Genomic DNA, 15038 nt, shown 5'->3' on the forward strand with positions numbered 1-15038 from the left:
GGATCCCATATCTAGAATGATGAAGTCGGCAGGGACGTAGTCGTCTTGAACTTTTACCAGTATGTCCCTTGCCAACCCCTCAGGGAACCTGATCGTCTGATCTGCCATCTGCAAACGAACAAATGTGGGGTGCAAAGGCCCCCCTAGCAAATTATCATAAGTTACCTTGGCCATGATGTTGACACCCGATCCAAGGTCGCAGAAGGCGTTGTGGAAGATTTGCGGTCCGATCTCACAGGTGATGGTCGGCAGGCCTGGGTCGTCCTTCTTGGTGATGAAGGGCGAATCCAGAAGATAGCTCCAGTTGGATTGTACCGGAGGCTTACCGAACCTCGTAGTAACTAGTTTAACTCCTTCAATTGGGTCCTCAGGTTTCCCTGGGATCTTACCTTGCTCGAAGGATGGGACAGCTGCTGCTAATTGAGCTAATTGTGTTTCTAGCATTTTGTTAAAGCTCAACTGATTTTTCATAGCAGAGTTAAAGCTATCCAACTTTTCACTTAAGTTTTCAAGGATCTTATCATTAGCCATCATTTTCTTGTTAATGCTATCATTGATTTTAGATTGGCCTAAGACAAGATCTCTAAGAGAAGGTTGGTTACCAAAAGAATCATTGAAATTTTGATTGTAACCATTACCTTGATTACCTTGGTAGAAGGGGCGCGAGTTCCATTGCTGTTGTTGGGGCCGGTACCCATTGTTGTTGTTGTTGATGAAGCTCACTTCCTCCTTTGTTTCGGGACAATTGTTTCCCGAATGATCATCTCCTCCGCACACTTCGCACCATGAATCAGATTCAATGGCCCGTGCAGTGGCGTAAGGTTGAATGGTCTCTTGCTTGGAACTTTCTTCCATCTTCTTCATTAAGAGGTCCATCTTAGCAGAGAGCATGTCCACCTCATTCAAGGCATGGACACCTCTTCTCTTGGGTTGGAGGCGTTCCTCATTCCATCCTTGGTTTATAACCATCTTTTCAATGAGGTCCTTGGCATCCTTGACATTGTGTTGCAAGAATGCTCCTCCAGCGGCAGCATCAAGGTGACTACGGGCCAAACCGGTCAGGCCATGGTAGAAACCTTGGATTAGGAGCCACTCCTCTATCCCATGATGAGGACAGGCGCGAATGTACTCCTGCAGACGTTCCCATGCTTCGGGAATCGTCTCATCTGCTTGCTGTTGGAAGCTGGAAATCTTTCCACGAAGGCCGCTGGTCTTGCCCATCGGAAAGAACTTCTTGAGAAATGCATTGGCGCACCTCTCCCACGTGGTCACTTCACCCTTGTTGGCGTAGAACCATTGCTTCGCCTTCCTAAATAACGAGAATGGGAAGAGGCGAAGACGGATGGCGTCTGCGGCGACATTCTTGATGGTGAAGGTGCCGCACACCTCCAAGAAGTGTTGGAGATGGGCATTGGCATCCTCGTGTGGCTTTCCACAGAAGGGATTAGCTTGCACCATATTGATAAGCGCAGGCTTCAACTCAAAAGTCGCATCCCCCAAGTTAAGCTGCGGACCCGTGGCGACATTGTCAGCCGACGGCGCAGAGTACTCAGAGATGGTCTTCTGGGCCATAGCTTCTTTGATAACCGGTGCAGATACTCCTTCCTCTAACGGATTCAGGTTCGAGATGAACCTTTGAGGTGGAACTTGACGACGTCTAGTTCTCCTCAACAGTTGCTCAGGATCTTCAACGAAGTTTGACGGCAATTGGAAACCGCTCATACACTGTCAGGCTTCACAATAAAGGAAGACAAGACAAGTGATGGGTTATCCCTATCACTACTTGATAACTAGCAAACTCTGGATTCTCTTTTTGTTCAAACTCTTAGACAGATGCTTTCCCCGGCAACGGCGCCAGAAATGCTTGTTGACACTTCTTAACGCAACCACCGGATATCGGCGACGGCGCCAGAAGTGCCCTGGTAGGGTAACTCTATTTACTATTGGATAATTCCGCAAGCGCACAGAATGTACCGCTGTAGCACTTCACCAAGGAGTATTCCAAGGTATCGTAATTTATATTTTCCCAAGGGAAAGCGGCTAAGTGTGTTTAACAAAAAGGGGAATGAGATTCCTTGAGTTATCTAGTATCAACTAGTGAATAAGGGTGGTAAATAACGAATAGGAAGGGTAGTGGTGAATCCAAGGTCCTATGCTAAAGGTAAATGGTAGAGTTAGCTAGGTGGGAGGACAACGAGTGAGTAAAGGACTCCTATGTATCTAACTTGACTTCTGTGACTTACTTTAATAGATAATTGCCTTAACTACGCTAGAGCCTTACTAACTGTGTGCGAGGGATAGCCGAGCTGGTAAGACGCTTAGAAGGTTTTTCACCTAACCCCTTACCGAAAGCGACTATTGGGCTTATGGACGCCTTACCTTTTAAGAACTAGCCTGTACGTGAGGAGAACCTAATGCCGCCCACGATCTGTCACCTACTAGGGAGTGCGCTCCTACTTTCCGTTCAAGCCAGCGGTAATCAAAGGTAATCTTAAGTATGAGCACCACGCGCACACTTAATCCTACAACGCTAACTAGTTGCAGCTAGCTAGAGCTCCTATACAAGATAGGACGATGATGCACACACAGGAGTGGTTACAGGTCACTAACTTCACTAAGACAACTATATTACTAAAGTAAATGCACAACAAGACTAAAAGACTTGCACTAAGTAAGAACTCAGTAAAGTAAAGTAAGAATAATATATTAATAAAAGGAAAGTCTTACAAAAGTAGAAAGGTACAAGAGCTATACCAGACTCTCCAGAAGACGACTCCGGAGACCCCGAGCTTCGCTCGACTCGACTCTAACTCCCACTCTAGACTAACTACTACTCTACTTGTATGCTTGGAACTTGTAATGCACTTGGCCTTGGAATTGCACACTTGAAATGAAGGATGGAGGCTGCCTTTTATAGAGGGAGATGGAGTAGGGGTTACTCCATCGCCACGTCATCGATCCGCGTGACATCTTCTCTCCACCCTTGGATCAAACCGACCTCACAACCGCCATTTGATCAACGGCAGGGGCAAATCAACATGTGGGACATGTGGGGAAGGTCGGTGGGAGGCCACCGACCCTGGAACCGCCTTTGATGTGGGGTCGGGCGACCCCACTTCTGGGCCTCTGGGCCCACCAGCAGTGTCCACAGGGGTCCCTTATGTCGGTGGACTAGGTGGCACACCTGGGTCCCACCAAAGAGGGGTCGGGCGACCCCCTCCCTGTGGGCCCAGGGTGTCACCTGTTGTCCCCTCGATCTCCTCTTGATGATTCTGATGTTGGCTTTGTCAAATAATGTCTTGAATTTGTTGTTCCTGCATAAACAAGCTAAGAGTACAAGTGGAACTAGTTATGGATAAAATATGTTCATGTCATGTCGTTTCCCCTTGCAACCGAGGCATGTTGACGGTGTTTTGTATGTGGATTTCTATGGTATATCCACCGTCAACACCGCGGCGACCAGGTTGTCGTCCGACTGACCCTGCTTCCCTTTGCGACCCTTCTTCTTCTTCTTGGGGTCGCGCGAGCCCGAGGCCTCAGTGGCCTCGGCCTTTTGTTTCCCCTTGGCTATGCCGTCGGAGAAAATGGCACCAACCGCCTCTTCGCCTGAGGCAAAGTTGGTGGCGATGTCAAGCAGCTGGCTGGTGCTCGTGGGGGTCTTGCGACCGAGCTCGTGTACCAACTCCTTGCAGGTGGTACCGGCGATGAAGGCTCCGATGACATCAGAGTCAGTGATGTTGGGGAGCTCGGTGCATTGCTTGGAGAATCGCATGATGAAGTCTCGGAGGGACTCATCGGGCTTCTGCCGGCAGCTCCTGAGGTCCCAGGAGTTTCCAGGACGCACATATGTACCCTGGAAGTTCCCGACGAAGATCCTGACCAAGTCAGCCTAGTCGTGGATCATGCGCTCAGGGAGGTGCTCGAGCCATACTCTGGCCGTATCGGCCAGGTGGAGTGGCAGGTTACGGATGATGAGCAAGTCATCTTCTGCCCCGCCCAGCTGACATGCTAGGCGGTAGTCCGCTAGCCAGAGCTCAGGGTTGGTTTCCCCCGAGTACTTGGTGAGGTTAGCGGGCTGTCGAAATCGTGCCGGGAATTTGGCCCTACGGATGGCCTCGCTGAAGACGCGGGGGCCCAGAGGCTCTGGCGATGTGCTGCGGTCGTGGTCGGGGTCGTACCTCCCGCCTCGGCACGGTCGATAGCGCTGAGACTCGGCCTCGTCCCTGTCACGCCGTCTGGCCCGGGCGTCCGCGTTGGCCCCAACGCGTTCATGGACAGATGGGGCCCTGTCGCCCCCTTGCGGGTTAGGGGGCGGTGGACCCTGCACCGTTGGTGCCCTGTTAGGAGGGGGTCGGTCCCCTTGGCGTCTCGTGCCGTGGGACTGCGATGCAGAACTTTCCGCGTTCTGCACCACAGCTTGCTCCAGAAGGCCACGTAGCCCCTGGCGCACCCTCCTTCCCTCAGGAGTCAATGGCTCGGGCATCGCTCTGAGGAGTGCTGCAGCCATCACGTTCTAGCTGGCCGTGCTGAAGACTAGGGGGTTGTCAACCCCTTCGTCCTCGATAATGCGGCGGTTGACGTCCCGGGCGCGGCGTCTAGCCTTGCCCCCGTCCCCACGGCCGGACTGGTCTTGGACCAGGGTTTCGCGGAGTTGGCGGAGGCGTACGCGCTCTTCCTCGAGCCTGGCCTCCAGCTCGTTGAGCTGTTCGAGGTCAGGGCGCTGCCCCGCGAGCTCCAGGGTAGGTTCCGGGAGTTGTGTTGGGAGGTGGAGTGGCGTTCCCCTGCCTAGAGGGTCCTACACCCCCTTGAGAGTTGGGGGCGCTCCTCCAACCTCGAGGTTAAAACACTCTCATGACGGATCGTAGCCGTCGTCGTCGGAGTCAGAGTAGCTGAGGCAATAGTTGCTAGCCTCTAGAAAACGCATGAAAGTTTCCGGATCGCCACAACCGGAAAAGTCAGCACCGGCCCACTCGTCGTCTCCTGAGGTAGGATCCTCAGGGTACGACAAAATGGGTGGTGTAGCGATAATGTCTAGGGTTGACCTCAGGTGGTGCCCCGGAAGATCCGCGTATGCACTTAGTGAAGTGCTCACGGAAGAGGCGTAAGTGGCGGCTGCGTTCCGGAGTCCGAAAGGGAGCTCGGGAGGTGCCGCGGTCTTTCCTCCATCCGTAGGCGGAGGATGACGAGAAGTCGAGGCCCCCTGGTCCCTCTTCTGAGGAGGGGGCGGGAGTCGTGCTTTGCTCTTCGACCGGGGCGGAACAGGAGGTCGTGAGGATCCCTTGTTGGTCCGTGGAGTGGAGCTTGATGCTCCGCGGGCTCTTCCTCTAGCACCTGTCGGGCTAGAGGAGTGGGCGATCTGGTGAGGAATATGCGGGGGGAGGGCCGGAGGGACCCTTGCCTCGGTGGTAGGGTCAGAGATCCTAGACCTCTGACGCCCCCGTTGGGCACCCCCTGCATGGTGCCTCGATCGCCTCCCACGCACTGGCTGCGATGGGATCGGCTCGGGGCGAGGCTCGGCGTCACCACATGGTGGGAGGAGGACCATGTCATAGCCGGAGCCAAGCGACATGAACTCCAAACTCCCAAACATCATGATGGTACCGAGGCGAAGTGGGTGGAATCCGTCAGCCATCCGGGCTTTCCCCAGTAGGGAAAGATGGATGCCACGCAAAATGCCCCTACCTGGCGCACCAACTGTCGGCGTCTAGACTCGTGGTCTAGACACAAACGAGTATAAGTATGCGTGTCTCCCTAACCCGAATGGTGATGCAAGTGAAACACAGAGAGTTTATACTGGTTCGGGCTAAGGATGCCCTACGTCCAGTGTGAGATCGGGGGTCTGTATTGCCTTGCACCCAAAAGGTGCTTGTAGTAGGGGTGTACAAGCAGGTTGCGAGAGAGGGCTAAATCCCAAGTCTCGGCTTTGTGTGGTGGACGGAGCACTGCTAGCTACTCTGCGTGGAAGCTCGCTTGGAGTGTGGTGTGTTTAGTGTTGTGTGGATGGCCATATGTTGTGAGCCCTGGCTCCCCTTTTATAGTCTCAAGGGGGCACAGGTTTTTACATGTGTGATTGGAGATTTCCTCTGCTCAGTGGTGAAGCCACAGTCCCGACCCTGTAGAAGCTCTCCCATCCCATCCTTGAGGCATGGCTGACAGTATGGTGGCTCCTGTGGAGGTTTACCGAGCCCTGTTGGAGTCGTGAGGGTCGGGTCGATGATACTGCTCCTTTGTCCTGTAATAGTAGGAAAAGACAGCTAATAGTGACACTGGTTAATCTCTCCCATTCCTCTTTTACTGTGAGGCGGTACAACACAGTGAAAGAGGTAAGGCCACAGTGACCAGGGTGGTTGGAATAGTCGCCACCATGCTCTGCTGCGATATGGGAGTCACTGCGCCTGTCACGTCGTGGGTACGAGCGTCGTGCGTTGGAAGCCTTGCTCTGTGATGGAGGATCGGGCGAAGCGGCGTCGACGCCCGAGCCCTAGGGGGGTCGGGCGAGGCGGAACTCGCATCCGAGGCCCGAAGGGGTCGGGCGAGGCGGAACTTGCGCCCGAGGCCAAAGGGGTCGGGCGAGCCGTGGTTTGGGCCCGAAGCCCAGGAGTAAGACGAGACGGGGCCCGTGCCCTGGTGATTGCGGATGGTTTGCTTTGTCTCTTGCGATTTTTATTACTCTGATTTTGGGTATCCTTTTTATGGTACCCAACACTTCTCTCTCATCTGATAAAACTCCTTCATTTAATGATCCTGACAAATCAGCAATTTTGCTTATGGCATCCTATTTAACGTGCATGACACTCCCATAAAACATACATTGAGACTGGCCTAATAATGCTCATGATTCTCAATGTTATGTTCTTCAGACACTGCCTCTTATAACCTTACCAGATGTACGATTACTTATAGCTTTTAACAGCTTTTAATAAATGGGAATTATGTTTCTCGTTAAAAAAAAAACCCCTTAGTGCTCGCTTCCATCCCTCAACAGTCAAACTGGTAACTTGAGCCTCCCTTGACTTTAGGCCTTTTTCAGTTTGGATACGGTAGTACTTTTGTTTTAATTTAATAAATATTATCCAATCATGAACTAACTAAGCTCAAAAAAATCATCTCATGATTTCTAGACAAACTGTACAATTAGTTTTTGTTCTATTTATATTTAATGCTCTATGTATGTGCTAAAAGATTTGATGTGATGAGAAATCTTAAATTTTTTTAGAAACTAAACAAGACCTTATTTGTTAGGTGTAAGGCCTTGTTTAGTTCACCACAAAAACCCAAAATTTTTCAAGATTCTCCGTCACATCGAATCTTGCGACACATGCATAAAGCATTAAATATAGTCAAAAACAAAAACTAATTACATAATTTGTCTATAAATCACAAGATGAATCTTTTAAGCCTAATTAGTCCATAATTAGAGAATATTTGCCATAAATAAACAAAAGTGCTACGGTGCCATGAACCAAAAATTTTTCAAACTAAACAAGGCCTAGAGGCCCAACAGTGCTAGCAAGGACCTAGTTGTGACCAAATAGTGATGGCCAAACGGGTCGCATGGCCTGAGTTTGTTGATGTCCAGAAAATTAACCATATATAAGAACAAGCCTTGATATCATTTGGCATTTCATTCGGTGGACAAATAATGGTTGGTCACTATGTGACGCCGTAAATAAAGTACATAAAACATTGTATTGACGCCCAGTGCTGTAACTATCCTGTCATACAATCAATAAGGTGTTCGTCTAGTCTACCATCCAACAATACAGCACTTGCGAACACTACGAGCACAGTAGCCAACTGGCCAACTCTTCCCCGTGTATGCTCACAAGTTTGGAAACTTTGTACTGTACTCCTGAGCCGACTGCAGGAAATAAAGGAAATGTTTTAAAAAAGATCAAATACAAATTAGGAACAAGTTATCCATTAAGAAACATGGCATCTAGAATTCGAGATGACATTACCATAAATGTTGCTGTAATCATCTTTCCCGCAAACCATCTTCCATGAAGTGCTTGTTGGGCCTTCCCTGCTGCAGCCACACTATCGAACTGCAGATACACAAAGCCTGCAGTATTTCTGCTCCAACAGCAAAACAAGTGACATGTTAGTTGATCGGAAGTTGAGAATAGAAAACATGGCCACATAAAATAAGCCTGTAGTTTCAGAACCGAAGTAAGCATCATTTGAAAAAGGAACAAACTAAACTGCAGCAGATTTTTTAAAAAATACTCAAATTAGGAATAGATAGAACATAAATATAATTGAGTTGATTAAGTAGACCAAAGTCACATTACACTACTATTGTTAGGACAGCCAAGACAAATTCCACTCTCTGTCCAAATTATACTTTTGACTTGTCCTAAGTCAAACTTTTCTAACTTTGACCCAGTTTTTAGAAAAATATAGTAATAACATCTACAAGTTTAAATAAATGCACTATCAAAATATATTTCATGGAGAATTTAGGGAAACTAATTTGATGTCGTATATGTAGGTGATTTTTCTATAAACTTAACTAAGTTGAACTATTATTTCAAACGGAAGGATATTGAACGATGGGAAAGCTAACTTACTTGTCAACAAAAATATGCTTCACTGCACCAAACTTGGAACATTCATCTTGGACATCATCTCTAATATCCAAGTCAAAATCAGGATCCGTCTGAAAAGTAAAAAAAAGTACAAAAAAAACCCTTCTCGTCAGTCAGGTCAACGTACAAATGCCAAGACAAATTTTGAATCAGTCAAATAAAATCATCATGCCCGTGGCATGCCTAGAATACATGAACAAACACAGGTGCAAAAGAGGAATACCTCCAATGCTGGGTCAAACATGTTTTTAAGCAACAAGAATTCTGTAGGTGTAGACATGATCACATTCTGAGTGGTAACAGGAAGCACAGGTGCCCCAGGAACTGATCCAACAGCAGCAACTGTTGGTGATAGAAGAGAAGCAGCTCCTGGAGCCCCAATAACTGAAGTAGCTGGTAAAGACACTCCAGCAGCACCAATACCACCAGTTAAGCTGTAGATAACCAAAAAAAAAAGGTCAACAACACGCAAATAGCAAATTATTAGTATAACTATCAGAGGCAACCAAAACTCTGTAGATAGTGAAACAAACTCCATGAAGAATGAACTTAACAATCAACATGCCAGGAAAAATAAATCCTGATGCTAACATGTACATCAGTAAAATAGGCTTTGGTACAAAACGATGATCCCAATACGCTTTAATTAGAAAATTCATAGAGGACTTTTATTCTATTTATCTAATTCTTCAAAGCAGTGAAACCCCATCCCCAATGGTATGTTGGAGGTGACAGCAATCTGTGGACGGTCACTGGAATAACACCATAGGACATAAGCTAGAGGTGTGCAGTGCAACCTTGTTAACCTGATTTTAGTATAGCTGCACAAATTGACAAAAGATTTTCAATCTACTATTGACAAATAACCCTAGTTAAAGAAGTTAACAACTGAACTCAGGAATGGAGCCAAATTGATCCAGTCATGCCAAGTGCACTCTGTAGACTCAACAAATACCTGGTTGCAGTACCACTCCTGTCCAATTTGAGCATAAGGGCAGCTCTGGAGCTTGCATTTAGTGCCTGCGCATGTTTAACAAATGCATCAAATAGAGCAAAATCCTCTAGCAAGAAGCATTGATATATGTAGTATGACTGGTTGACCACCCCATTCCCCAGTATTCCCCTTTAGCATAATGCATTAATGCCAAACTACCAAGTGAAGTGGTAACATCAGAACAGTTTAGAGGCTATGAGAGGTCTGAATGATGGAAAAAAATAAGGTGAATGTAAGTATTCATATGTTTAGCCCCGTACATTCATTGCCAACACATTGCCAATTCTACAAGATACGACAGAATACAAACAGCACAATTTATATGAATCAAGCTATGATATGCAGCCCAGCTGTTCTCCTCTTCTGACATATGTAGCTTGCAAATCATAATAATATAGAAGATAGAATAATCTGAATTCCTTATGAATAAAAAAGTAATCACAAACATGAGTCAACTATGTACATTCTAGCTTCCTATCATATACAACTCAACAAGTCTTTCAATGTGAAACCATTCTATCCAAATGCCTAACAAGAACACATAAATCTTGATAGTTGCACAACCCTTCAGAAAGGATAAATTAAATATCTCGACATATTTTTTGTATAAGACTATTATATGTGAACGGAACCCCCAAAATTCTGAAGATTCTGTTTGTGATATATATGCAAGGTTAAATCCTCTGCTTTGCCCAAATATCAAGGTTCAAAAACTTATAAAAGGCATAGAAATCCCAGTTATACAAGGTTATCCAACATGTTGAACCAAATAAGTTCACCCACCAAGCCTCCACCTTCATCATCATCTAAATCTCCAGTAGTTGCTCCACTAGCCTGCACTCCCACATGATCAGTAACAGCTGAAACCTGGTTGAAGGAAAAAACAAGGGTGTTAAATGGATGGACTATTGTCAACAATATATTATCTGTTCTGTAAACCACATGATTGCTATGAAATGTTACCTTAATAACTCTGCCGGCAATATCAAGCTGCCCATTCAAGCTCTGTGCAGCTTTTGCATCTTCAAGCCGTGCAAACTGCATGGCACAACATAGTAAGAATAAACACAGACATGGTTAATGGTGGAGCTTCAGGGGAAAAACTTACCTGAATAAAACCATAACCTTTGCACAATCCAGTCATTGGATCTAGAGGAAGCTGTACAAGCTCCACTTGCCCAAATGGTTCAAATACCTGGAGACAGAAACTTATCATCACACACAATGTATAGTGAGGAACTAAATACAAGTAGCAGTCATTCGGTCATTCCTATTCGGACATGATGAAAAACATCCTTAAACTAAAACATGATATAGACATGGAGAACTATTTCTCCACAAAACAACATGCAGCAACGAACAAAACTATTTTGTCAACAGTAGTTTTGGTCACATTAAATTTTAGGCACCACAAGTGAAACCCTGAATCTCACAGGACTAACTGAAGCCCAACAGTTATTTAGTACACCTTTATTAAAATGAAGTACCAACATATCTCAATATATAAACAAATAATTAATTGACACGATATACTTAAAACTTTTGCTATTGCCTCAGTGGTTTTTTCCATCACGAATTTGAAAAAATTATATAGTGAAAAAAAAATGATAAATGAATAGCTTATAAGCGGGGTGAGCAATACAAGATTGTATCAAATGTACCTGTCTCAATTGGTCTTCAGTAATATTTGAGTGAAGATTGCCAACATACAATTTTCTTGCTCCACCTGAAGCCGCACCACCTGAAGTCGCATTTGACTGAACCAAGTTCTTTTCAGCCTCAGATGGCTTAACCATCACTGCTTGTCCAAGCAGCGGTTGACCAGACAGAGCAATTGCCATTGGAACAGACATGACGTCGTAAAACTCAATGTACCTGCAAATTTAGATATATGTTTAGTACAAACATCGAAGCGTCCAAGAAAAGATGTCTTCCTGTAAAAGAAAAAAGAAAGAGCAATAAGTGGGGCATCAAATGTTAAGATATTTCAATTTTTCACAGAAAACTTCAGGCATTTTGATCAAAATTTGTGTAGGAGGTTTTCGAACTTGGTTCTTGGGTGCCCCCTTTATTGCCTAGAAACCTGCACCAAGTGTTTGTCAAATACACTGGAATCAAACTGTCCTCGACTGCTGACTGACATCAGAATGATCTAATATTCCATCTTACTTGTAAATTGCCGATAATCCCAGCAGGTAGACCAAATTAAAAATTTCAGTGTGCAATCCTGTTGAGTATGACAAATGATGAAAAATGATCCCCAGAAAAATGGCAAACATGAACTACAAAAGATGCGCACACAATTATATGGCCACTAATAGCTTTTTCTTAAAAAAAGGAAAAAATGATAGGCAACAGTCGCAAAATGAGCTTTATTTTGATAGAAGTAAATCCCCAAATACAAGGAAGTTGATCCGCAACACTAATATTTTTGCAGGAATCAAGCCGAATTAAAAAAGATCAAGTATTAGGACAACCATTTAGAAAGATAGTCTTATTGCACTCGAAAAAACTAACAAATGAAAATGCACTCGACAAAATTGGCAGCTTGGTTAGCTTTGGTTAAGCATATAAATATGGATTGAATCTTTTGTAATGTCATTGCTTTTGGGCAATGAAATTCGGTTCGTCCATGGTGGGAAAAATATACTTTTAAGGTTTCCTGAGCACAAGTGTATGCTGCCATCCAGGACACAATCAAAATCCTAACCCGCCATTTTATGTGGCAGAATTCTGGAGATACTAAAGCTAAACTCCAGACAATGCCCCCACAAATATGCTAACCGCAAACACTAATAAACACATGTTTAGTACATCTCTAGATTACCGCACAAATTGGGGTTATAACAGGAATACAATGCTCACCCAACTCCTTTAGAACGTCTTGAGTTTCGATCCATGATAAGACGAACATCACGAACCTGGAAAAGGTTAACATAAACATTAGAAATTAGCTATCAAATCATTAAAATCCCAATTTACCATATGAGAAATGTTATGCTCTTTTCACAGAAGTAGACACATGTGAGATTGTAAGCATATAACATTCTTAAATATGCTCTTACATTTGAATGATATAAATTGTCTCATGTGGACATTTGGTAAACAAAAAATCCATTTCACTAAAAATAGCAATGTGTGACATTATATGTTTTACTTTGTGGGGGGACATTAGCAAACAAATGCCTACAGCATCAAATGCTGATGAATTGCCCAACTAATAGCAATAAATACAATAACCTGGAAGCATCTTACCTTCCCAGCCCTTGAGAAAAACTCATAAACATCTCTTTCGTCTGCCTTCAAAGATAGCTGCAGTAATGCTTACTAACATTAGTTTAATGGATCAATGTATAAACTAGTACGGTAGAGAACTTTTTTAAAAAATCAACCTGGAAGGCAAATACTGTCCTCTGGTCCCTTTCTGGATCAACTTCTGGCTCTGCCCCATCATCTTTCCTACGCCTTCACAACGACAAAAGAAAACATATTTAACGAAGCAGCATAAACAATGCATGAAGCACTAAAAAATAGAATTGTGACTATTATTATATGATCGTTTATTAATAATATTAATCCCTGATAAGCACAAATAACCAAATGTGTCCAAGAACCCTAACTGTGCCAGCCCAATCCATGTCCCCCAACTGTGCCAGCCCAATCCATGTTGTTAACTTGCAAGTACTCCACAAGGATTTGATAAAAAAAAGAATGGTGACCTGATATCTTGAGTCAGGCCCAATTGCAGATACCATCTGAAGACGGCTCTATCGTATCATATCTGCGAGTTCCCATATTAATATTCAATATTCAAACTTAACAACCCTAGATGATAATATAACAGTAAACTACAGTCATATGTTAGCAGCCCTACAAACACTGGTGATTGGTACTAATGCCCTATAAACACTGGTGATTGGTACTAATGCAAACTCACTGTGTTTGACATGTATGTGCCCAAAGAAAGTCATTAAGCTACTACATATAAGTTGCACACTACAACACATAGCTATACAAAATCTCTACAGCAACAGAGAATCATCATGTGCACTCAATCAAGCAAATCCAACCCCCAGCTCTACTCTCTTAAAGACTTAAAGCTTGTACAGACGCTTACAAGAACAAGCACCAAGATGACAAAATGTTGGTTTTGGTAGCTGACCCTACAAAGGGTTTGGAACTAGAAACTTAGCCTCTATGAATCACATAACCTTTACCAATTGACAGTTACAACGGACTCGTAACAAGGCCATTAATTTGAATTGCATCAGACTGTGTCCCAATAGCATTTATACAGGAGAGTTCACGAATTCGTACCTGACGTCACCGCGAAAGAGGTGTCGCTCGCTGCGCTCGCGCTCCCGCTCCAGCTCCCTCACCATCTCCTCTTCCTCGGCACGGCGCCGCTCCGAGCGGCTCCGGCTCCTCCGCTCCCGTTCCACTTCCCTCTCCCTGAGCCGGTGTCTGTCCCCCCTATCCTTCTCTCGTTCTCTCCCTTCCCTGTCCCTATCCTTCCCGCGGCTGTCGCGGCTCCTCTCCTTCTCCTTCCCGTCATCCCTATCCCGGTCGCGGTGCTCCCGGCCGCTGCGGTGCCGGTCCCGGTCCCGGTCGCGGTCCTCCCCCGAGCGGGAACGCTTCGATATGCGGTCCTCGCCGCCCTCGCGGCGGCGCGATCCTCGGTCCTTCTCGCCGGAGCCATTGGCCGGCGGAGCAGCTGGCTCCACTGCCTTCTCCAGGTACTCGTACTCGTCGAACTCCATGGAGGCGGAGCGGGGCGGGGCGCTCGAGTGGATCGGGGTGCGTCTGCGAAACCCTAGACGGCGCGTTGGGGGAGGGGAAGGGGGAGGGAGGCAGGAGAACTGTGAAGTCTAAACCCTATGTCGCAGCCTTCTGGATTGGGCGATACAGATTACAGAGTACCTTTTTTTTTTTTTGTCCCTTTGATGGTGCGCTGCGGTACCGACGAATATCCGCCTATGCCCATATGTGTAATGTGTCCAACTGTCCATGCTTTTTTCTCTTTTTTTCCCAAAAACAAAGAAATTTCGAAGGGAGTTTGGATTGCACAACGGGAAAAAATTATACCACGGTAAATAGAATTTTTTTTGAATCTGCGGTAAAGAGAAATTTGAATGTGAAATAGTACTTTGAGCGTGCGTTCATAATATTTTGTTTATGACCGATCATATCTATACCTAATAATAAAAGAGGCAAAATTTCAGTTTATCTTAGATTTTCATTCATCTTATAATTACTAGCAAAAAATGCTCGTGCATTGTAACGAGAGAAAAAAGCTATCAAATATATATCTATATCTCTATTATCTAATCTTTTTCTAATATATAATTGTGAAAATTTTAGTTCACCAGAAATCCATTTTTTGTCTATCTCTCTCTAACTATCGAACAATACAGAGTTCTTTCGTCCGAACTTATATATAACTCGTGCTTATA

The 15038-nt window shown here is 45.3% G+C and overlaps 1 protein-coding gene across 1 annotated transcript; it reads right to left on the reverse strand.

Annotated features, from left to right (window-relative positions):
* Nucleotides 7584-14492, reverse strand: LOC8064864 (RNA-binding protein 39). Its single transcript, XM_002467135.2, has 13 exons — nucleotides 13903-14492; nucleotides 12978-13050; nucleotides 12841-12897; nucleotides 12451-12506; nucleotides 11247-11460; nucleotides 10694-10780; nucleotides 10549-10623; nucleotides 10369-10452; nucleotides 9547-9611; nucleotides 8815-9025; nucleotides 8574-8662; nucleotides 7962-8076; nucleotides 7584-7861 (listed from the first exon to the last, which is right to left on the reverse strand). The coding sequence occupies exons 1-13, from the start codon at nucleotides 14343-14345 to the stop codon at nucleotides 7823-7825; spliced, it is 1608 nt and encodes a 535-aa protein (XP_002467180.1). The 5' UTR covers nucleotides 14346-14492; the 3' UTR covers nucleotides 7584-7822.

Source organism: Sorghum bicolor, chromosome 1, assembly GCF_000003195.3.
Source record: "Sorghum bicolor cultivar BTx623 chromosome 1, Sorghum_bicolor_NCBIv3, whole genome shotgun sequence".
Classification (NCBI taxonomy): domain Eukaryota; kingdom Viridiplantae; phylum Streptophyta; class Magnoliopsida; order Poales; family Poaceae; genus Sorghum; species Sorghum bicolor.

Bases quoted from the DNA above. Each gene is read 5' to 3' on its own strand.
- LOC8064864 (XM_002467135.2), bottom strand. From the start codon at position 14,345: ATGGAGTTCGACGAGTACGAGTACCTGGAGAAGGCAGTGGAGCCAGCT. The intron at 10,781-11,246 runs GTACATTTGATA...TTCTGTCTCCAG, and splicing joins CTGAAGACCAATTGAGACAG to GTATTTGAACCATTTGGGCA. The intron at 8,663-8,814 runs GTATTCCTCTTT...TTTACTTTTCAG, and splicing joins TGTTTGACCCAGCATTGGAG to ACGGATCCTGATTTTGACTT.